The 24,052-nt window shown below is 40.4% G+C and overlaps 2 protein-coding genes and 1 long non-coding RNA gene across 26 annotated transcripts in view; 2 read left to right on the top strand and 1 right to left on the bottom strand.

Moving 5' to 3' along the window:
• BBOF1 (basal body orientation factor 1) overlaps positions 1-12,820 on the top strand; it is a 38,358-nt gene extending 25,538 nt beyond the window's left edge. For 5 of the 14 annotated variants that reach the window (XM_081509060.1, XM_081509058.1, XM_081509059.1 and 2 more), the window contains 3 exons: positions 3,144-3,218; positions 3,384-3,498; positions 8,360-10,074. In XM_081509060.1, the coding sequence (XP_081365186.1) occupies positions 3,144-3,218; positions 3,384-3,498; positions 8,360-8,371 (202 nt within the window). In that variant the 3' untranslated portion in view covers positions 8,372-10,074. Of the gene's footprint in view, positions 1-3,143; positions 3,219-3,383; positions 3,551-3,842; positions 4,158-8,359; positions 10,075-12,600 lie in introns of those variants that run through there. The other 9 variants (XR_014059257.1, XR_014059258.1, XR_014059254.1 and 6 more) reach the window with 4 other exon arrangements.
• Positions 3,935-23,795, bottom strand: ALDH6A1 (aldehyde dehydrogenase 6 family member A1). Of its 11 annotated transcripts, none has more exons than XM_081509074.1 (13): positions 23,634-23,795; positions 19,506-19,789; positions 16,503-16,559; positions 14,852-14,926; positions 14,516-14,677; positions 14,209-14,287; positions 13,519-13,821; positions 12,284-12,405; positions 10,738-10,927; positions 10,359-10,540; positions 8,866-9,045; positions 8,500-8,598; positions 3,935-6,394 (listed from the first exon to the last, which is right to left on the bottom strand). In XM_081509074.1, exons 5-13 carry the CDS (start codon positions 14,627-14,629, stop codon positions 6,290-6,292), a joined length of 1,374 nt encoding a protein of 457 aa, XP_081365200.1. In that variant the 5' UTR covers positions 14,630-14,677; positions 14,852-14,926; positions 16,503-16,559; positions 19,506-19,789; positions 23,634-23,795; the 3' UTR covers positions 3,935-6,289. The 11 variants fall into 11 exon arrangements, with proteins under 11 accessions (XP_081365200.1, XP_081365196.1, XP_081365198.1 ...); XM_081509070.1 differs by having other exon boundaries at positions 8,862-9,045; XM_081509072.1 differs by having other exon boundaries at positions 16,500-16,559.
• On the top strand, positions 20,118-21,077 carry LOC145513279 (uncharacterized). Its single transcript, XR_014059271.1, has 2 exons — positions 20,118-20,282; positions 20,657-21,077. It is a non-coding gene; the product is annotated as an uncharacterized LOC145513279 (long non-coding RNA).
• Positions 23,796-24,052: the final 257 nt, after the last annotated feature.

Raw genomic sequence — 24,052 nt, forward strand, 5'->3', positions numbered from 1 at the left:
GTCCAGTTCTAACTGTTGCTTCCTGACCTGCATACAGGTTTCTCAAGAGACAGGTCAGATGGTCTGGTATTCCCATCTCTTTCAGAATTTTCCACAGTTTATTGTGATCCACACAGTCAAAGGCTTTGGCATAGTCAATAAAGCAGAAATAGATGTTTTTCTGGAACTCTCTTGCTTTTTCGATGATCCAGCAGATGTTAGCAATTTGATCTCTGGTTCCTCTGCCTTTGTTGAACTGGAAGTTCATGGTTCTCATATTGCTGAAGCCTGGCTTGGAGAATTTTGAGCATTACTTTACTAGCATGTGAGATGAGTGCAATTGTGCGGTAGTTAGAGCATTCTTTGGTATTGCCTTTCTTAGGGGTTAGAATGAAAACAGACCGTTTCCAATCCTGTGGCCACTGCTGAGTTTTCCAAATTTGCTGGCATATTGAGTGCAACACTTTCACAGCATCATCTTTCAGGATTTGAAATAGCTCAACTGGAATTCCATCACCTCCAGTAGCTTTGTTCATAGTGATGCTTCCTAAGGCCCACTTGACTTCACATTCCAGGATGTCTGGCTCTAGGTGAGTGATCACACCATCGTGATTATCTGGTTCATGAAGATCTTTTTTGTATAGTTCTTCTGTGTATTGTTGCCACCTCTTCTTAATATCTTCTGCTGCTGTTAGGTCCACACCATTTCTGTCCTTATTGAGCCCATCTTTGCATGAAATGTTCCCTTGGTATCTCTAATTTTCTCAAAGAGATCTCTAGTCTTTCCCATCCTATTGTTTTCCTCTATTTCTTTGCACTGATCACTGAGGAAGGCTTTCTTATCTCTCCTTGCTCTTCTTTGGAACTCTGCATTCAAATGGGTGTATCTTTCCTTTTCTCCTTTGCTTTCCACTTCTCTTCTTTTCACAGCTATTTGTAAGAGTAATTAGTAATTAGAAATAAGGTTTAATCTACAGGTTGCTATATGATGAGCCTTAAAAACCATGCAGTAAATTCTGAACTTTGTAATATAGATTCTGGAGTAATGCAGCATAGTTTTCTTCTCTGCCTTGAAGGAATACAAAGAACAATAAGCCATACTCTTAGATTCTCCTACTGGAAGGGTTTGCAGATCATTGTTCTCAGAGTTGACCTTAACCTAACACAGTGACATGCATGATAGATTGAAGGACATACAGAGCTGGGACCAGCAGAAGCTGCTGCACAGCTCTGGGCATGTGTGCTGAGGGGTTTAAGCAAGAGTGGAGGCAGTTGGAATAAAGAAAAGAACAGAGACACTAAGGAAGGAGAAGCAGAACGTGGTGATAAAGGTTAAAAGGAATATAGAGAAGAAAGTAAATGTTTAAGATTTTTAGCTTAAGAGGGCTTCCTTGGTGGCTCAGCCAGGAAGATCCCACATGTCTTGGAGCAACTAAGCCCATGGGCCACAACTATAGAGCCTGTGCTCTAGAGCCTGGGAGCTGCAACTGCTGAGTCCATGTGTCCCAGCTACCAAAGCTGGCATGCCCTAGAGCCCGTGCTCCACAATAAGAGAAGCCACTGCAATGAGAGGCCTGCGTACTGCAACTAGAGAGTAACCTCCACTCGCCACAACTAGAGAAAGCCCACACAGTATACCAACGAAGACCAGCACAGCCTAAATAAATAAATTAAAAAAAGATTTTTTGCTTAAGAAATGAAGGTGGTATAAAGGCAAATGAAAAATATGGAAAACCATACTTTCCATATGGAAAAATACGGAAACATTTCCATAAACATTTATGGAGATATTTAAATTTTTATTTAATCCATCCATTAATTCATTTAACATAATACACATTGAATGCCATATATATTGAAGAAGGAAATGGCAACCCACTCCAGTATTCATGCCTGGGAAATCCCACGGACAGAAGAGCTTGGCAGCTCTGATCCATGGGGTCAAAAGAGTCGGACACAACTGAGAGACTAAACAACAATTTATTGAGGATATAGTGTTAAGCAAATAAAGACATCATGCTTTATTTCAGTGAGTTTATGATCTACGTGGGAAGAAAAATATTGTTCAAGTCATCACACAAAAATACCACTCTGACATAGGTTCAAAGGAGTGGTATTTAGTGGTAAGAGAGCCTAGATTAGGGGAGTCTGACCTAATTGAGATCAGGAAAAGTCTCTGAGGAAGTAAAGGCTTGAGCTGACCTCTAAAGGGAAACAGGAACAAAAGGGAGGTGGAAAAAGCATTCTAGGCAGAAGAAATACAAGTAGTACTTTCAGTGTTGAACTGGAAATCAACATCATTCTAATTTGAAAGTGGGCTTCACAGTTATCAAGTTTTAGTAGGTTGATTTGCCAGCAAATAAAAACACATCCCATTCCTAAAACTCATCTTCAATTAGCCACATATGAAAGCAGCATAACCCCATTCAAAATCTGGCTATATTAGATAGTCTAAAAATAAAGCAGATTTATTCAGGGAGAAACACAATACTCAGAGAGATACTCAATAGACAGAATGTGGGCCATCTCAGAAGGCGAAAGGGCCTATTTTCCTGTTCTTAAACTAGATTTTGCAAAGTATTAGGAAAAATTTTCGTACTGGGTCTATCTCCATTGGATAACTTTCTTGTGTTTTGAGGTTCTTTTTGTGGGAAGGGAATTTTTTGGGAGATTTATTCAGGGAGAAACACAATACTCAGAGAGATGCTCAATAGACAGAATGTGGGCCATATCAGAAGGCGAGAGGGCCTATTTTCCTGTTCTTAAACTAGACTTCCCAAAATATTAGGAAAAATTTTTGTGCTAGGTCTATCTCCATTGGGTAACCTTCTTGTGCTTTGAGATTCTTTTTGTGGGAAGGGAATTTTTGGGGCTTGCTTTTGGTCAGTACTCTGGTTCAACCTTGCCCATCACAATATCTGTTGTATGAATATCATGATTATCTTCATAAATATTTCCATTTCTTAAAGTCAGTGTCTCAACTTTAGAAGAATGTAAGTTTTAATTAACTTGCCTAATATACTGCCTCTATGTGTGTATAATAGCATTTTTGAAAATTAGAAACCCATCCAACTGAAACATTTCTCTTTAGCAGTTTTAAAAGTGTAGTTGAAATACATAGCATGTGACGACACTGCCTCATTGTTAACATATCCCCACTACAGGAAATACAGCCAGAGTTCTAGACCTCCAGTTCCAGACTATGCTGTTCCTGACGATGAAACAACAAAGGAGTTTGGGTAAGCTCTCTTAACAGTCAATGAACATGAGCCTGATTGCAGTGGTGGTTGTGGACATCTTACACATACAAGAATTGAGGGAGAATAACATAAGTCTTATTTTTTTTTTAACCAAGTTCCATGTGTGTACAGTTGTTGACAGGTCTCACTTTGTCATTATTGTAGGGATGAAAGTAAGCTTCAAGATCAAACGTTCATCACCCAGCAAGTGCCGATCTTAGACTCTACTGGTGAACTGTTGATACACAATATTCAGAAAGGATCACAAGAGTCTGACACAGTAAGGAGCTGTAATTTAACCAAACAATACACATAATTGTTTCCCTTCCTCATGCAGCTTCTTCTAAGTCACAGTTCTTTTCTCTACTAGCCAGTTCTCAGGGATCAGTGAAACGAGTAATAACATTAGTGTGAGATTGTGGACATATTTTTTTTTGATTGTGGACACTTTAATAACTGTTCATATTAAGGAAAGCATATATTTAATACAAATGCATATTTGTGCTTTTAGTGTGGAAAACCTATAAATTGCCTTTTGAAATATATAGCCCAGCTAAAATATGTACTATCATTTATGTAAGAATAAACATAATGACCATGTACCTCTTTCTTGGCTTTGTACAGAGCTGGGAAGCTGAGTCACTACAGGCTAGCAGATAGATAATGGCATTATAAGGAAGTATGGTACCATAAAAAACCAGCAAAACAAAAACAGGTTTTCTTTTCAAGAGCTTTTTACTTGTAATTTGTTGTACATAATCAATTAGTACAATGTAGAATCTGAGAAATTTCAAATGAGGCCACATCAAAGCAAAAAGAAAATAATGAATTTTTTAGCTGCTACTAGCATGAACTGTACAGATTTTTTTTTCCATCTAAGAAATAAACTCTTCTGAGTAGCAAATAGCTAGCCAAATAAATTGATTCTAATTATAGCAACACAGTTCTGATGAGTTATTATTTCTTAAAGAGTGATTTCCCTTAAATGTAAGGAAAACTTAGATGTCTCTGTGATTTTATTTAATTCCACTTGGAATTCAGACAAAAATGACCTTTCATTCAACCCAGCCTGTAGTTGTTGGACTGGATTAAGTATTACTATCAGTTGCCAGCTGTAATAAGAGATAAAACAAGGAGCATTCTATTACAAAATTATAAATTTCTATTGCCTCACCTTTAGGAAGGCAGACCTCCCCCCTTAAAAAAAAATGGGCCAGTAGGGTCATAAAACGTATTTTATTAAAGTTCAATCACCTTAAGTGATTGAAGGTTTTGACATTCTGTCTAGCAGGTGGTAGTAATATTAAGCCTAAAATCCAGAGTGCACAAACATTTTCAAGGTTTTACCATCTTTAATTCATTAAATAACCCCCATGGAATAAGTTAGTATTATCTATGTAACTAATGAGGAAGCAGAAAAATTAATGACCCATATCATCTGCCTGACAATCAGAACTCTAACAGAAAGACAGGATTCAGCCAGCATGGCAGAGCAGGAAGAATCTATTCTGTTTAGTACAAAAATTTCTGTTCTGACTTAAAGCTGAGCTATAGCAAAGAAACAAAAAGCATAAAGACGTTTGCAGAAGAATCTGTCAATGCATTTCTTCTACTACCTCACACATAGAGAGCTTTGAAATTTCTTAGGCCCTAATCAATTACTTTACATTAAGGGTTCTTTCATTAAAAAGTATTACAAATGAGAAATGCAGGCAAGAGAAAAGCACAATATAAAAAATTCAGCAAGTAGTATCAGGTTAGACTTACTTTAGGTTAAGAATCCTGCTCACACTTGGAGAACACTTGAGTTTGAAGGTTTTGGGTCTGTACTCCAGAAAGTGAGAATTTTGTTTTCCCCTTCCAAACTGGAAGACTATTTTTAGGAAGAATTTTTGTCTTGGAGAATTTAACAGTGTTTCTCAAGGTTGTATCTTTAAGGGTGGTTCATTTTCTCTGACCCTTTGTGACTCAAAGTAGAGTACCAGGAGTCCTAAGAAATGTTCTGTTTTTGTCCATTATACTGATTTAGTCAGGATTAATTTGATTTCAAAGTGCAGAACAGTGGTCAAAACTTGTTTTCAGAAATACATTTTGGAAGAGAAAAATATTGTAAAACATATAGGTAATGTTTCTTCAGTTTCTTGTTCAACCAATGAGAAAAAGGCATTGCCTTTTTTTAAACCATTAATCATTTCTCAATAAATGTGAGATCCTGTTGAACATCAAAAAAAAAAAAAGAGTCTGGCTGACTTTCATGGTTGGAATACCTCTTGATTTCTGGGCCTAATTTAACTTTTGAAATAGTTTTCTTAAAAACAAAACAAAACCTGCTGGCATCTAAATTAATGACTGAAGCACTAATTAATGATTACCGAAGCAAACCCTGAAATTTAACACTTGACACAAACAACAAAAAGTTGATTTATCCAAAAAGTTGAGGTATCCATAGTAAGTGGTTTTAAGAAGCAGGAACAGTAACAATCGTAGAATTTGTGATCATGAATCACTAGGACAAAGTGGCATTCAGCAGGAAAGAAAGCAGCAGTTATCACAACTGTGGGATAAGCAGAGATGGATTATGTCTTTGTAATGTGGGATAAATGAGAGGCTCAGCAAAGCATGGCTGAGGGGTCTGACCTTCTGGCATTTATGTAGGACTGTGTTTGAGGATCAACCAAAGGGTGAATTATTTTTGACCTATGTCCCCATCCAAGAGATCCTCTTACTTGGGAGATCTTCTTTACACACACTAATGTTCCCTCCACATCATCCATCAGAAATGGGGAGAATTTTTAGAAAACAGGTCTAAGCTCTTATTCCAGAGAAGCATTTCACAGTTAGAACAGTGACCTCAAAAATAAAATTATGAAGAGCAAGTGAAAATATGGTTTCAGAGTTACACTAGGAATCTCCCTATTAGCAACTTAACAGGGGTCAATGATCCTGAGAAAGATTTTAGTTACAAGGTGTTCCAATCCCCGGGTTCTGATCTGAGTAAAGTAGGCAGTTGGAGTTGGTTAAGAATAAACAGTGATTACTCAGTATGCACGGAGTCTGAAACAGACTTGTTTCTAACGGCCCATGGTAGGCATGACTACAGCAGGTGAGGAAAGAGAAGCATCTTCTTCTTTCCATTGAGAAGTGATGGTCTTTAGCTGAGTGTAGAATTGGATGCCCTCAAGAGAACAAAGAAAAAAAAGTTATCATATATGCCTGGGGGTTTCATGATTCTTCTTTTAATCAACTTTTGAAGGAGGTATTGTGAAATGCTATTCATGTTCCTACTTGCAGAATAGGTGCAACCAAAATTCCATATACTGTTCATGAGATAATCTATGTAAAACACTTAACATATTACCTGGCACATAGTAAAGAGTCAAATCTTAGCTATCATTATGCTAAAACTAGCCAAGAACATCTAAATGGAAAAACTGGACAATGTAAACTGTTAAACTTGTATTTATTTTATAAGAATAGGCTTGAGCAAAAGATAATAGAGTGTGCAAATCTAACACACAAAATTACTAGCAAGCTAGAAGAGTACTGTTAGAACACAACTCACTAGCTTGATTAAAATACGCCTCTAGAATTAATAGACAAAATCTGGGCCATGTTAATACAGTGAAAACAATTTTAGAGATTATTACATACTTTAAATATAAGATACAACTAAAGATTACATTTTATTATGTAAGAATGATACTTTTATGTCTTCTTTACGGAATGCAAAATAGCAATTCAATTACCTAAAGATTTAAGACTCCAACTCTGCATAAGATCAGTCTTTTACTCTAAGAAGCCTGACTTACTGCTTCACTTACTAGAGTAACTTACAGTAATTAAACAAAGACATGGAGGGTTGAAAAAAAACCACGAACCAACAAACTTTTAAGCAACAGTTTTACTCTGCTTCCCTTGAAAGAAATGTTTAATAGTATCAAATTAATCATTTTTACAAAAGCTGTGACTAATGCACAAATTGGATAATCCATCTCGAAACAACCAGTGTTTTCTTAACCAGTTGACCACACTGTCATACTCTGCTATGTAATCCCACCATTAATTTATTATTAATCTATAAAGGGAGACCTGTATAGAAAACAAGTAATTTTTTATTGAGTGTTCCAAAACGGCTGTATTTCTATGGGACTACAAAGAACTTTTCACTAGGCCGTTTGTCCAACACGTATTTGGTTACTTGCTCTGGTGCTATGTCCTTCAGATAAGTAAATAATAATTACAGTGTGATAAGGGCTTCTTAACATGAGTTATGGAGAAGGCAATGGCACCCCACTCCAGTACTCTTGCCTGGAAAATCCCATGGACGGAGGAGCCTGGTAGGCTGCAGTCCCTGGGGTCGCGAAGAGTCGGACATGACTGAGCGACTTCACTTTCACTTTTCACTTTCGTGCATTGGAGAAGGAAATGGCAACCCACTCCAGTGTTCTTGCCTGGAGAATCCCAAGGATGGGGGTGCCTGGTAGGCTGCCGTCTACGGGGTCGCACAGAGTCGGGCACGACTGAAGCGACTTAGTAGCAGCAGCAGCAGCAGCAACATGAGTTAAACAGTCCCCCTGACTTGCCTCTGTCTACCTCTCTAACCTCATCTCTTACTACTCTCTCCCTCATTCACTCACTGGGCTCCAACCCATTTCTACTGTTTGATCATGCCATGCCTGGTCTTGCTTTAGGGTATATGCACAAGTTGAAGGATGTGACAATGGTGGTAATTTGGTTCCAGATCTGCTTTATACAGTTATTTTTTATTTGATGCTATACTTACAGCATTTATTTTACTTAGAATATTGTTTAATATACAGAAGGTGCTCAATAAAATTTTTAGTAAATGAGTGACTATAACAGGAAATGTGTGGTGGGAGCACTTGAGGGACATACCCAACCCAGCACTGGAGGGGATGGTGGTCAGAGGTGACTCTCTTTAGCAAGTCCACACTTTAAACTGGTGGTTAACAGTCAGATGAAGGAGGGTAGAAAGGGGATGTAGGAAGAAAGGGTCATAGGCAGAGGAGAGGGCATATATAAAAGCTTGGACTTACTCATGCTCTTTCCGCAAAACTCTGTTGCTGCCTTGAGTTATTCAGGAAATGGCAAAATTTTATTAACTTTCATATCTTTTCTAGGGAACCTCCTGACAAGCACTGCTGAACAATATATAGCCTCACAGAAGCTGCTGGCAGTCCCTTCCTTGCAGAATCCTTGTTCCTAAATATATTCAAGAAGGTTTCTTAGAGGAAAAATATTTTTTAAAACTTGAAGTTACCTGTTTGCCATAGAAATTGGTGTCTCCCCTGAAGGAAGCTCGAGAGCCGGTGAATGAGAACATTGGCAAAGGCACTGGAATGGGCACATTCACCCCAACCTAAAGCAGAACAAAGCCACGTCAACCACTAAGAAAAAGACTCTGTGAAGGAACTCTCCATTTAGAAGCACAAGTGCTGGGCATCAGAGAGACCAATTTAACTACCCACCTTCCACCCAATCCTCCATCCCATGAACTTTCATTCCTGAGGAAGAAATGGGGCATCAAGGGAGAGCAGACGCAGTGACTGATCACTGTTTACCTTCTCCCCTTATACAGGAAACTGTAAATGGCTACAAGAATCTCCTAAAAATTCTGTTCACAAACCTGTCCAACATCCACCAGGTGGGAATATTTCCGAGCAGTGGCTCCATTGGTGGTGAAGATGGCTGTTCCATTTCCATATGGGTTGTCGTTTACAATCTTGATGGCTTCATCCAAAGTGTCTGTTTCCAGAACTACAAGAACTGGGCCAAAAATCTCCTCCTTGTAACAGGTCATGTTTGGCTGCCAGGAGTGATGCATTGGAAAAGAAGTCAGTGTTTTTTTGCTTATTTGGTGTTTTATTACCCACAGCTTACAGTTTTTAGGTTAGTAATCTCTTTTCATTTTAAATCACCTGTAAAAAAAAAAAGTCCTTTCTTGCCATGTTCCATCTTCCAAGCTACCAATCATAAGTAACTTGAAACTCGTATTTCTATAACGACATAACTACATTCCTTTCCTTTATGCACTGTATTTTTTGATCTCATGACCCATCACTAGCTTCCTGATTTATGCCTGTATTAGTTGTTTACACAACTGTTATGTTACTGAAAAGCTACTTGAAAATTCATTTTAGAAATCAAATATATATTAAAAACATAACAGGAGAATTTTCCTATTTAAAGAAATCCTGTGGTAAGTTTTCTATAACATAAATAATCCCTTCTCATTCATTCCTTTGCTTCCTAAATGAGTCTGTTCATTTTTATTTTGGTATCAGGTCACATTAAACATTCAGAACATCTTTCACCACTGCAGCTGTGTTTGTAGCTGGATAAGTGGATTTTTCTTCAGTGATTCTGTGGCAAGAAATCTCATAATTTCTATTATACTTAGACTCAACTCTTGATTGTTCAGGATTATAATAGGAATAGTGGGGATATATGAACTTCAAAAAAAAAATAAACCCTCAATGTAGTCATTAATTTTAGATGAGCAACTTTCAAGAGTTTTGGTAAATAAAAATTGACACCAATTCTTTTTCTTTTGTTGCTTTCTGGTGAAGATGCAGGTACTCAATAAACATTGAAAGTGAAGTGAAAGTATTAAGTCACTCAGTCGTGTCCAACTCTTTGCAACCCTATGGACTCTACCCTGCCAGGTCCATCTGTCCATGGAATTCTTCAGGCAAGAATACTAGAGTGGATTGCCATTCCTCCTCCAGAGGCTCTTCTCAACCCAGGGATTCAACCTGGGTCTCCTTCATTGCAGGTGGATTCTTTACTGCTGAGCCCGTACTGGGAGGGCTCAATAAACACTGGGTGGTTGATATATTGTATTTGTGACAGAGGCTATTTATCCCTGCAAAGCCAAAAATATTTACTCTTTATCCCTTAACGGAAAGTTTTCCAACCACTGATATAGTGGAAAGAGGTTGAGAGTTAGGAGGGGTGACTCATTCAGAGTTGAGATAAAACAATTGAGTAATTCTGGCAAGAGATGAGGTCTCTAGTCATTAATGTCTTCATTTATAAATGAGAGCAATGAGATTCCATTGTCTCCAGTGGTGCCTTCTGCTCACATGTTTGTGAAATAAATAATTCAGAGTTGTTCACCTTGACATTTGAAATGATGGTTGGCCCAACAAAGTTCCCATTTTCATAACCTTTGACTTTAATACTTCGCCCGTCAAGAAGGATGGAAGCTCCTTCCTTTGTTCCACTGTCGATCAGATTACAGACACGCTCTTTTGCCTGGGGGGTGATCAGAGGGCCAAGGTCAGCTCCAGGCTGGTCTCCTGTAAAACAACACAGAAGCATTTAAGGTCTCTATGAACATAAATGATGAGTGATAACTAAAGATGAATCTGAATGGCAAGTAGTCCAGTACAGAGAGAGGCAGTGGTAAGAATAAACATGATTGCTCCCACTGGACAAGGCCAATGCAAAAACCCAGAGCTTAGTGCCAGATATGCAAAGTCTAAAAACTGGTTACCTGCATTGACTCTTAGTTTTTTGGCACGTTCTACCAGCTCTGGCAGCCACTTCTTAGCTTCTCCCACAAGGATTGCTGTTGAAAGAGCCATGCAGCGTTGACCAGCAGCTCCAAATGCTGCCCCAACCAACTGGTTCAGGGTATTTTCCTTATTCGCATCTGGCATGACTACTCCATGGTTCTTGGCTCCCTAAAGAAATACAGAAAGTACGTGAATCTTCCTTCGTAAAATACAATTAGGCTAAGAAATTAAAGAATCTAAGTTTTCAGATGAGAATTTAAGAAAAGGACTTGAGAATTTATCCTATATTGCTTTGAAAGGAGATTTATTATCATTTTGATATTGCTTAATTCCTGGTAACACTGAGTAAGTCTCCAAGTTACTTTTTCTTCAGTTTCTCAGCTGAAAAGCTGACAGGTATTTATTTAGATCAAAACTATTATTTTTTTTAAAAAACCCCACCCCAAACAAAATACTGTCTCAATCACATTCAGATTGACTGGGTAAACACTTCATCCAGGAACCAAGGAGAACTCACTTCTTTTTTCTAAGTTAGGTAGGAAAGAATCTATTGTTTGTTAGGGTTTCCAGTTATATGAAGAGCAATGTAAACAAAGGGTTTCCAGTAGCCAGCTGAAAGGCAAAACAGGAGGGAGACCTTCTGATAATTTGTAGAAAGAAGTTTCCCTAATTGACTTGCTTCTAGATACACAGCCTCATAAATTTCTATGTAGGATGATACAGGGTCATTTCCACATATTTACAGATATAGCTATAGTTGAATACATGAATAGATACCTTGTCTGCTACTTAACTGTATCCCGTTACACAGAGTATTAATGTTAGACACAAAATACATTGAAGAAATATGTAGTGAACTGGCACGGGCATAAATCAAATTGGCCAAAACACATCCAGCCATGAAAAGAAATAAATGGGCATCTCATGAATAGTTTCTAAGCCTGTGGATAGGTGGCTTCCCTTTCTGCAATATTAGTGGAAGGGTAAGAATGGCAACTGGACATTATATTTAGTATCTGCCAAGGATCTAGTCACTAAGAAACAGCAAAACTGTGCAACCAAGTAAACCACACTCAGATATCATACAGGGATATTTGGCTCTTTACTACACCACCACCACCACAGTGCCTTAAATAGCCTGGACTCTTAGGGAAGATCGTATCTTTAACATTAGTAGTTAGGATTTGCCTTAAAGGCAGGAAGGATGAGGGCTAGCTGAAAACATGGGATGAAGGAAGAAACAGGGCCAGAAACAGAATTTTGGGCTGAAGCCCAAAGAATCTGAATATCTTTCTTAAGGAGAAATGTGACCTTATCACTGAGATTTACCTGGATAAAATGTAATTAAAGTGAGAATAAAACTCATCACAAAGTTTGTGGTTAAAGGGAAGACAACCAGGATGAATTGTGAATAAAGAAACACTGGCATTAGAGTGGGATGAGTGGTCTCTCTGCTGAAGGGCTTTTTCCAGGTAATTTTAATACATACAACAGAATTTGGGGGAAAAAAGAACAAGAAGTCACCATATTGGCTTGAACTCTCTTGCCATGTCTTGACCCTCGCTCGAAGATGTACTCTCCTGCCTGGTTGGATCCCACAAAGCTGATTGCTTTGATATCCGGATGATCACAAATAAAATTTACAGCTTTAAGAAGAAAATAAATGATTATCATAAAGGAAAAAAGGGCTATGGACTTCTCAGCATAGCAAATTTGTCCTTTTCTCACTGCTACGAATGAGAAGTTTTCATACTTTTGTTTTCCTGCCCTGGAATTCCCTTTTGGAGTTCTGTCCTTGTTCTCTTAAATTCTTTTGTGTTTTTTTTTTTTTGGTCACGCAGCACCATTAGTTGGATCTTAGTTCCCCAACCTGGGACTGAACCTGCGCCCCCCTCTCCAGTGGAAGTGCGGAGTCTTAACCACGGGACCGCAAGAAAAGTCCCTCTCTTAAAACCTCTTCCCTTTCATTATTTTCCCTAATTGCCAATCCAGAATTTTTACTTTAACTCTGAAGGCTACAACTCCTATTTTCCTCCAAAATAAAAGCCTTTCAGTACTTGACTCCTCCTTTTGTCTTTTATGAATATATTTCCTCAACTGTCACTTGTACTGGGACTCTCAGATATTACTGTGCCCTCATGTGAGAGGCAATAGAGCATAGTATTTAAAAGTAAAAACCATGGTTGGCATGTTTAGGTATGCACATCCCAACTTTTGACAGTTTCCAGCAACATGACTTTGGGCAAAATCAGCTAATTTCATTATGCCCCAATTTTCTCATCTGTAAAATGGGAAGATAATAGTACCTACCTGAAAGAGTGGTTGTAAAGATTAAATGAGATAACAGGTGGAAGGCAGTGGGAACAGTGCTTGAAACAAGGAGGCACTTTTTAAGTATTAGCCATTATTATATGAATCAGAAGGACTTCGGTACCTCTGCAGTCTATAAATTCTAAGTTAACGTAAGTCCCCTCAATGTTGAAATGAAAACTTACTCTTTAATTTTACCTATCTTGTCCCAACCATAGTTCTTTGTTCTAATATATTCTGTAGGGCAAGAAGCACTGCTACTCCCCAGTTAGTTACCTTAGCACAGAGCTGGCAAAATAGTCAACAAACATTTTCTTCAAACATGGAGATTACTTATTAGTAGTAAATCCCTTCATCCCTAGAAGTCTTCATCCTAAAACACCCATCACTGCCTCAATATCTTGATTTTTGGTAGCCAAATTAAGTGCCAGGTCCAGAAGGGCAGGTACCTTCATGTTGTCCATGGATGATATTCAGTGTTCCATCAGGGGCACCAGAGTCCTGAAACAGCTTGGCGAGAAGCATAGTTGCTCCAGGGACTCGCTCTGATGGTTTCATCAGGAAGGTATTTCCACACACCATGGCCATGGGAAACATCCAAAGGGGGATCATGGCAGGAAAATTGAACGGAGCGATGCCTGCACACACCCCCAGAGGCACACGGTAGGAATAAAGGTCCATGTCTTTGGTGATGGATGGCATGGTCTCCCCCAGCATGAGGGATGTCACACTGCAGGCATGCTCAACCACCTCTGGAACAGAGAAGCAGCAGTCAGGCGAGCAATTCTTCACACTGCCCAGTACTTAGCTTCATCATGCTCTAGTCAGCCCTGAGTGGCAAGGCCAATGACAGAGGGAAAAAGCACTGATTTGCTATGTGAACAGGTTGCATGAAATGAGATCATCTGAATGGGAAGAAGGCAGTGAAATGCATAAACCAACTGGAAGATCATTGGAGTACAATAATGAAGTAAACCAACGGCATAGATAACCAAGTACTGTCATTTCCCACAAGTATGAGGATATGGGATAGCAAAACCTACATAAAGGAAGCAGTAGTCCCCCACTCTGGGGGACTCTTATCTTCCTTTGCTTCTTCCCAATGTCCCTGAACTCCCCTAGAGGGACTCCCTGCTTACGAAGGCCTCGAAACACATCTCCTTCAGCATCTGCCAGGGTCTTCCCTTGTTCCAGCGTGATCAACCTGGCAATTTCTTTCTAGAGAGAAAACACACAAATAGAAGCCAATGCAAAGATGTGCCTCCCTCTAGTTCTCAGGCAGCCAAAAAAGAATAAAAGTCAGGGAGAAATCATTGGAGGAAGAGAGCCATGATCTATGTCTCTCTGGATTGTACAGTTAGGGAGGGCAGCTAACAGGGCCTCTATGAGAGTGACAAGTAGCATCTAAATAACACTTTGGGAAATTATACCATTCAGCTTTCTTACCAAGTTTTCTTTAATGAGTTGTTGATAGCGGAGCAGGACCTGCTGACGGCTTAATATTGAAGTGTCTGCCCACGAGGGAAAAGTACGTTTGCAGGAAGAAACTGCTGCATCCATTTCAGCCTTGGTGGACTGAGGGACCCGACCAATGACCTCATTGGTGGCCTGATGGAAAAGGCAGCACATCGATCATCCTTTGTCCCTGCCCCACCTTCTTCATATAGTCACAGGGGCAGCGCTATGTGCTTCACAATAGAGACCCAGGTCCTTATTTCTCCCACTGTGTTCCCAGAATTCTAGGCTAGTAAGAAGTTCAGGCCCCAAAGCAGCTTTCCTTACGGGATTGTGGATGTCGATCCATTTGTCACTTTTGGATTCAATAAATTTCCCATCAATGAAGAGTTTTACAGTTGGCTGGGGGAGAAAAAAAAATAAACACAATACTTTGTATTAGTTAACTGCTTTACTTCTCTCTTTCCCTTTCACAAGGAGAAAAGAACTGGGGTTGATAACTGAATTTTCTGCTTTCTAGAAATGTCACCACTAGGAAAGAGATACACAATACACTCTTCCGTAGAGCTTATTAAGATGGGGCAGAACCTCTCAATACTGTGATCTCTCTGTAAATAGAAAATTCCCTGTAATCACACAGTGGAACTTCATGAGTAAACATATGTCACTGAGAAAGTGAAAGTCGACTCCATGGACTATAGCCCACCAAACTCCTCTGTCCATGGAATTCTTCAGGCAAGAACACTAGAGTGGGTAGCCATTCCCTTCTCCAGGGGATCTTCCTGACCCAGGGATTGAACCCAGGTCTCCTGCACTACAGGCAGATTTTTTACCATCTGAGCTCCAAGGAAGCCCATGTCACTGACAACCTTATACTAAAAAAGCAGCAGACTCTGTGTTAACAAATATCAGCTATTAGGATTTGTTGGTCCAGCTGACTTTCTGGCACATTACCATGAGCATGCCTTATCTTTATGATCAAAAATATTTTTAAAAACATTTCTGTGTGTAGCTTTTCTAAGAAGCAGCTTGTTTTCATTAAATTTTCAAATGTGGTCTGTAGGACAAAAAAGGTGAAAGACTACTATATTATAATATGTGCATGCTTCTACCTAAACAGGATTTTGAGCACCATTCCTTACAGATCAGGTTTAGTTATGGCTAATAGACAGTAGGTCTGTAAAAACAACTCTAAAGGTTGTAAAGAAGTCAACCTTTGAGGCAGGGTCAAGAAAACCTTTAGAAGTCATGAAAATGTTTGTATCTTTTGACACAGTAATCCCAGTTCAGAAGGGAAATAATATAAAAGAAGCAAAAATAACAAAAAAAGATATAAATAAATGTTTGTTTTATAATGAAAAAAGGAATAAATTTAAATGTTATTTGTGAAAATTATTAGTTAATTCACACGATATCTACTTGATAGAATATTACATAGGCATTAAAAGTCATAGTCGTGGTGGCTCAGGGGTAAAGAATCCACCAATGTAGGAGACATGGGTTCGATCCCTGGTCTAGGCAGATCCCACATGCCATGGAGCAACTAAGCCCATGCGCCACGACTATTGAAACTGCACTCTACAGCGTGGGAGCCACAACTGCTGGGCCCATGTGCCACAACTACAGGCCTGAGTGCCTTAAAGTCCATGCTCTGCAATAAGAGAAACCATGGCAATAAGAAGCCTGCGCACTGCAACTAGAGAGTAGCCCCTACTGGCTGCACTAGAGAAAAGCCTGTATAGCAACGAAGACCAGCACAGCCCCAAATAAATAAAATTATTAAAAAAAAAATCATAGTCATAAAGATCACTTTGCAATACTGGAAATGCTTACAACATAACAGACACAATGCATGATAAGAAAATCAAGATAGAAAATGTCAGATAAACTCTGATCACAATGATGCAAAGAAAATACCCCCAAACTGTATTGGATTCCTTTTCAGAAGTCAACCTTTATTATCAAATAAACTCACCACTGAAGACGAAGAGAAGGAGGATGCTGGCTGCCAAACAGAATTCACCTTGGAAGACACCTGGGAGGTAAAAGAATGATTATTTTGATAAATGAGAGCAGAAAATTATTAAAAACTTAGTGAATGGCCACCATCTGCTCAATATTCTACTAGTTACTATGGGTATATGAAAAAGGACTTGGTGTTTGCTCTCAAGGGTCACACAGTCTTTAAAGAGAAAAAAAGCTGTGAGGCTGTGAGACATAGCAAACTATGAAAGAACAAAAACTCGTAACAGTCACGTGTTCAATTTCTAGGATAGTCCTGATTTAAAAAAAATGTTTTTTGGTCATTAGACTGTATTTTTCTAGTTTTGGCCTGATAAATGTAGTCACCTTAAATCTAAAAATAAGAAAACACTTAAGATGGTGTCTAACACAAAGGTGTTGAATATAAGACAGTATATAACCAAGTGTCAAGTGTATGTATAATACGCCCATACAAATACTTAAACACGAGTGTTCATAGTAGTTTTACTGGTAACAGTGTAAAATTTGGGAGCAACTCAAAGGTTGGATGGGTGAATAGGGAAACTAGTATGGTATATTCGGATATTGGAATACTACTCAGCAATGAAAAGGAATCAACTATTGATAATGCAACATGGATAATTATAATAATTATACTGAGTGAAAGAAGTTAGACTTAAGAAGAGTACCTATATAAAGCTAGAAAATGTAAACTGTAGTGTCAGAAAGCAGATCAGTGGTCACCTAGAGATGATGGTGGAAGAAAAGATGAAGGTCAGAGGGAAACAATTTGGGGCAATTAATATATTCACTATCTTGATTGTGATGTTTTCACAGGTGTATACAAATATTAAAACATCAAATTATACACTTTATCTTGGATCAATTTTATTTTAATAAAGCTATTTTTAAAAATGCCACATACACCTAATAGGAAAAGAATGTGCTATATAGGTAATATTTAATAGAATTTAATCAGCAAATGGTTAGGGTGGGGGGATCAGTTAAAATAAAGTCACTCTCAAAAAATAGTTTGTGTATATGCTAAGGAAGTTGATTTAAGAAATACAGAAGTCTAATCAAAGTGAGCAAACTAAAATACTCAAGACTGGAATATAAAAGGAAGGTGCACTCTAATAACCTATTACCTTATCTGAAGAGAGACCACGTTAACCAAAGAGTTTAGGACTGCATAAAGTACAAGAATTTGTTTGCGTGCCTACAGCACTATCCAGAGGAAAAGGTGCTGGTCTTTTGGGCCAGCAGCCTGTCAAAATGCCTAGTCTATGGCTTCTCCTTTCACCACAAAAGCTATTTCAAACCAGCAACACCCTCCTGGAAACCACCATGTCTTATAGCCACATTCCAAATACCAACACAGTACCTGGTACACAATAGGTGTTCAATAGCTATATTGCCTGACGTTCCCCACCTCAGACTTGGTTAGGTGTACTTTTCTGTACACCTATTTTTCCCTAACACCTAGTATTTCCCTATTGAGTTTATTTGTCTGTGTTGTTAATAGCCTAGGTACTTGTTTTTCACCCCAAGACTATAAATTCCATGGGGACAGGTACTGCATCTTGTTTACCTACTTCACAGAGTTACTAGATCAAGACCGCCCAGGTATGAAAAACAGCTAGCAAGTAGTTGGTACTCATTAAACGTTGTTACTATTACTGTATTACTATAAATATTTATTTGCTCACATTCCTTGATATTTCAAAACATACCAAATTTTCTTAAAATTTTCAACTCTGTTCCTTTCCCTCTCACTGAGCTGATCTTATTTTTCCTACTTCAGAGGAAACAGAAATCATGAGATGGAAACTTCCTCAACTTCCTACTAGCAAGCCTACAAAACTGACCAATATTCATCATTTTTTCCTTTCACCTCTTATAGAGGAGAAGGCAGCTACCAAGGTTCATGAAGATAGAGTAACCGGGAGACAGAGGTGCACAGTCAATGTATGACTGAAGAGGTATGTCTTCCAATTTAAGGCTAATCTCTGAACCTGTGCTCTGAAGTCAACTGTTCCTCCTGCCTCTGACACTTCCATCAATTATCATTTCTTTCCTGTATCTTAAAACCTCTCTCCATCCAATAGCAAGGGTTCTTTCTCTATACGAATTACCATTATTTCCTCATCTCCCACTAGCTCTTCGATCAACTCCTACTTTTATGACTGAACACCAGAACACCAATGACTTTCTCCATGGACCCTTCCCAGTCCTTCTTGTACTTGACCTCTCAGCAGAGGTGAAGAGTTAACCAGACCTTCTGTCCCAAATCCCCTTTCCACTTATATTCTGTGATGCCCTGGTATCTTTTCTATCTCTCGGGCCACTTTTTCTCTGCCTTCTTTGTTGATTCCTTCTCCTATACCTGGCCTCTAACTGCTTGGGTTACTGAACAAGGAGAGGTCCCAACTCTCCTTGGGTGATTTCATTAACTCTAGTGGCTTAATTAGCTAGATTCTGGTGATGCCCAAATCTTTAATTCTTCAACAGGATCTTCCTCATCAGGTAATACCTACATAACTGTCTTCACCACATCTCTACTTGGATATTATTTAGGTCCATGTTGAAAAAGCCGACCTCCTCATCGTCCTCCCACCAACCGGCTCTGTTTCCTAAGCCCACCTTTCAGTGAATGGGGCTAATATCCACCTAGGTGCCCAACCAGATGTCACCCTAACTCTTCTCTCTCTCTCTCCTCAGTGAATCAAACAAGTCCTGGCAATCTGTCCTCCCAGAAGTCTTAGAAATGCAACCCTTTTCTTGCTCCCTCTTCCCAGTCTACACCATTATTGTCTCTTACCTGGGTTTCCGAACAGGTAATGATTCCTAACAGGTCTCTCAGCCTTCAATCTTAAACCTCTGATTCTTGTTTCCACTCCAGAGCCAAAGGGTCTTTTTAAAACACAAACCTGGTTGGATCACTCATTTGTTTAAAATGCACCAATGGCTTTCCGTTGTCCTTGGGATAAAGACTCACCTCGATGTTGCTTAGAAGACGCTACATAGAATCTTTACTTCTCTAGTTTCCTAGTTTGCTGCTCTCCTCCTTGCTCTCTCTATGCTCCAGACACTCAGAACACGTTTTGTGCTCTCATTGCCCTTGCACGTGCTGCTCCCTCTTGCCTGGAGTTGTTTCATCCCACTTGCTTGGCTCACGTCTATTCTTGAGCTCCCTATCACTTTGGGTACAGGTACAGGTCAGTTCTGTAGGCTTGCTAGTAGGAAGTTGAGGACGTTCTCATCTAATGGTTTTAGTTTCCTCTGAAGTAGAAAAAACAAGGTTAACTCCTGTGAGTGAGTGGTACAGTAGCAGAGTTGGAAGTTTCTAAGTCTCAATCTCAGGTCAAAGCTAAGTACCTGTTTCATAAAACACCTGAATTCCTCTATTTCTCTTATCACACTAGAGAATAGCATTATTAAGTCTGTCTTCCCTTAGAACACTAGACAGTTGTGCCCTCATCACCTGGTAGCATTCCTGGACTAGAGTAAGCACTCAGTAATATTCTGCAGAATGAAAGAATGAGTATACAGCCAAGCAATAGTGGGATATTAATTTTGTTTCATGTAAACTCTCTCACTGGCTTCTCAGGTGGCGCCTAGTGGTAACGAACTCGCCTGCCAATGCAGACTTAAGAGACGAGGGTTCAATCCCTGGCTTGGGAAGATTCCTTGGAGGAGGGTATGGCAACTCACTCCAGTATTCTTGCCTGGAGAATCCCATGGACAGAGGAACCTGGTGGGCTACAGTTCATAGGTTCGCAAAAAGTTGCACATGACCCAAGTGACTTAACACACACGCAAACTCTTTTAGGGCAGAAAATGTACAGATCAGCCAAGGAGAGCATTCTAGGCCACTTAATTTTCTTCTGTCACTTGCACATAGCCTCCCTGCTGTCAAGAGGGCATAAAAGGCACTACATCTGGTATGATAAAACATTATCATTTAGTTTTTGACTAAATGATAGTCATTTAGTCTTTTCTTCATTTTCCAAGACACACTCATTTTCTTTTTTTCATTTTCCAGACACATTCATTAGTACTGTTACTGAAAAGAACTATCCTATGTTAGTCACACCAAACTTCTTGATCTCTAGATGTTTATTTTACACTTGCTATTTTCTTTGGCAGGAACTCCCTTCTCTGGCTAAAGGCCTCCTACTCTTGCAGTACTCAAACCAAGATCAACTCCTTTTGGAAGCTTTTCTAGAATTGCACAGGTTGAGTTTGGGGCTCTTTCCATAGGTTCCTGCAGTACTCTGCGCAGTCTTATTGTTTAGCACTTATTGTATTACAATAGGAAGGCTTTCAGTGAATATTTTACTTATCTATCCTTTCCCAAAGTTTGGACCAGTGTCTGACACAGAAAGAGATGCTTAGACTTAAGTCCTGAATTCTCAGCAACATCAGTTACTAGGTGGGAAACCTTGGATGACCTTTAAGATTGCTGGGAGAAATATCAACAACCTCCGATATGCAGATGATACCACCGTAATGGCAGAAAGTGAAGAGGAACTAAAGAGCCTCTTGATGAAAGTGAAAGAGAGTGAAAAAGCTGGCCTAAAACTTAACATTCAAAAAACTAAGAAGATGGCATCCGGTCCCATCACTTCATAGCAAATAGATGGGGAAAAAATGGAAACAGTGACAGACTTTATTTTCTTGTGCTCCAAAATCACTGTGGACAGGTGACTGCAGCCATGAAATTAAAAGATGCTTGCTCCTTGGAAGAAAAGGTATGACAAACCTAGACAGCGTATTAAAAAGCAGAGACACTACTATGCCGACATAGGTCCATTTAGTCAAAGCTATGGTTTTTCCAGTAGTCATGTATGGATGTGAGAGCTGGACAATAAAAAATGCTGAGCGCTGAAGAACTGATGCCTTCAAACTGTGGTGTTGGAGAAGACTCCTGAGAGTCCCTTGGACTGCCAGGAGATCAAACCCAAGTCAATCCTGAAGGAAATCAGCCCTGAATATTCATTGGAAAGACTGACACTGAAACTGAAGTTTCAATACTTCGGCCACCTGATGTGAAGAGCCAACTCATTGGAAAAAACTCTGATGCTGGGAAAGACTGAAGACAGGAGGAGAAGAGGACAGGATGAGGTGGTTGAATGGCATCACTGACTCAATGGACATGAGTTTGAGCAAACTCTGGGAGGTGGTGAAGGACAGGGAAGCCTGGCGTGCTTCAGTTCATGGGGTCACAGAGAGTCAGACACAACTTAGTGACTGAACACAATAACTTACTTCATTAATTCTAATCTTCACAAATATTCTCAAAACTAGGAAGTGGTGGAGCTGGAATAGAATCCAAGTATGATTGTGAAGCCTGTGTTCTTTCCACTGTATTACTGAAGAAAGTCACTGAGTCATATTAAGACCAGTTTTCTTTAAATGGGAGTGATAATATCTGGACTGCCAGAATCTAGACTACTCTCAAACTATCATGTTATAGTAACTCCTAGAATTATTATCTCTGTTCTTTTAAAGGTCAATGCAGAAGTTTCTGCAAATGAATCAGAAAAAAGTGTTTATTTCCAAAATAAAGTACTTGGGGAGGGAGATTCTTTTCCTTGAAACAAAGGACAACATAGTTTTTTAAGGCTCTCAGTGACTTGTGATGGTGGAAGAGGCAAAGGAAAAAAGCCAGTTTAATAAAAGATTTCCAGGAGAAGTTGGTAATGGAAAATATAGGGTGGAAATTTTGTTTTCTGACTACAAAACAAAAAACAAAACAAAACCTAGAAAAACAGAACCAGGATTACATCAAGAAATACGAGTTAGGCAAGATCATTTGACAAATCCGTCCAATCCATTCACACTGTCCCATTAAATAGCACATTTAAACTGGAACCTTTGCGGACTCTGCTAAGAATCTTAAAAATGCATAGTCTCTGGAGTAGAACTCACTGAACCTGATAAATACTAATGTTATGTATAAGCCCAGAAATACAGAGGAAGTAGTTCCCAAGCTGAACATGAGTAAGAAAAGCAAAGCTGTTTCTTGCAGGTTTGATAATGTTGCCTCATAATGTATGTCCTTGCTAGGCTTGAACAACCGGGAAAGGCTATGAACAGCTGGAAACAGCTACAGGCCTCAGGCATGTAGCTCCTGTAGCTCAACCACCTGTCCTTAGGCTGGCTTCAGAGAAGATCCGATCATCTCTACCCCACTCCAACCCCAGGAGCAGAGCTGAGTTAAACTAAGCTGACTTGGGGCTTCGCTGGTGGCTCAGACGGTAAAGAATTCCCCTGCAATGCGGGAGACCTGGGTTCGATCCCTGGGTTGGGAAGATCCCCTGGAAGAGGGTATGGCAACCCACTCCAGTATTCTTGCCTGGAGAATCCCCATGGACAGAGGAGCCTGGAGGGCTACAGTCCATGGGGTCGCACAGTGGGACACGACTGAGCGACTAAGCACAGCACAGCACAAGCTGACTCTGGGGTGGAAACTTGGACTGCTTATCTTCCCTGGCTCCCATTTTCTAAAGTCTTGGCAAGCGAAGGCACAACAGTCCACACAGCCTGTGGAACTTGCAAAGAGCCATAGCCGGGGAAAACAGCTCAGCAAATGACTGCTTTTGGGAAAACGGAGTGAACAATCCGAGAAGGAGATTCAAAGTTCATTCACTGACCCTCGCTCCTCGTGTGCTTCCTGCCCCCCGCCCCCTGGCCTTTACCTCGGATTGCAGACTGTGAAGAAGGGTGGGGGAAGGGGACAATTTGGAGGTTCCCGGCCGAATGCTAAGAAAGGTGACCAGAAAGGGAGTTTCTGTGGCAGAGAGGTGGCTGGTGCAGAGGGGAAAGGGAAGACGGTGGGCAGACCGACAGAGGTGAGGGCAAGAGTGTCGGCAGGGCCAGGCAAGCCTCGAAGAGGAGAGTGGGCCAGAGCCAGAAAACGGGGGAGGCTCAACAATAAAAGGGCCAGGGCTGAGAGCCCAGGGTTGGATCTAACGAAGGCGGATACTGAGTGAGGGGTGGGACAGGGCCGCACAGGTCCGATGGGCACAGAGAAGGGTCAGCCATGAAGGGGCTGGCTCAGAGAGCGGATGGCAAGGACGAATTTCGAGCTTCGCAACCCCTTGGCGCCACCCTCACTCGCCTGCAGGATCCGGGCCCGCAATGCCGCCGCCGCCGCCGCAGCCACCGCCGCCATGGCTCTGGGTTGCCTCTTCTCAGCCCCACGCACCTCTACAGTCTGAGACCGTACAGAAGCTCTACAGCGGCCAGGCCTCGCCCCTCCATCCTGCCGCACCTCCTCACTAGTGGAAAGGACAATCTCCCCTAGCCAATTACTCGCCCTAATGCCTGACTCCGCCCCTCAGGCCCAGCCCTGGGGGGATACGATTGGTCAGAAGTGATAGCGCTCTCGCCCTGCTCTACCTCAACAAATTCTGTTGGCGGAGGTATAGGGAAGACACGGTGCCACTCGGCTGTTCTATATCGAGCACGTGAGGAAGACGCCCCCGAACCCGGAACTGCGATTGGCCACAGGCACAACCGCGGCCCCGCCCACTCACT

This window comes from Giraffa tippelskirchi, chromosome 7, assembly GCF_054371585.1.
Source record: "Giraffa tippelskirchi isolate mGirTip1 chromosome 7, T2T-mGirTip1v1.2.pri, whole genome shotgun sequence".
Lineage (NCBI taxonomy): Eukaryota > Metazoa > Chordata > Mammalia > Artiodactyla > Giraffidae > Giraffa > Giraffa tippelskirchi.

Coding starts and splice junctions, on each gene's coding strand:
- ALDH6A1 (XM_081509063.1), bottom strand. CDS start 23,687: ATGGCGGCGGTGGCTGCGGCGGCGGCGGCGGCATTGCGGGCCCGGATC. Junction 14,288..14,515: donor AACTCATTAAAGAAAACTTG/GTAAGAAAGCTG, acceptor TTTTCTCTCTAG/AAAGAAATTGCCAGGTTGAT. Junction 10,541..10,737: donor AAAACTAAGAGTCAATGCAG/GTAACCAGTTTT, acceptor GTTGTTTTACAG/GAGACCAGCCTGGAGCTGAC.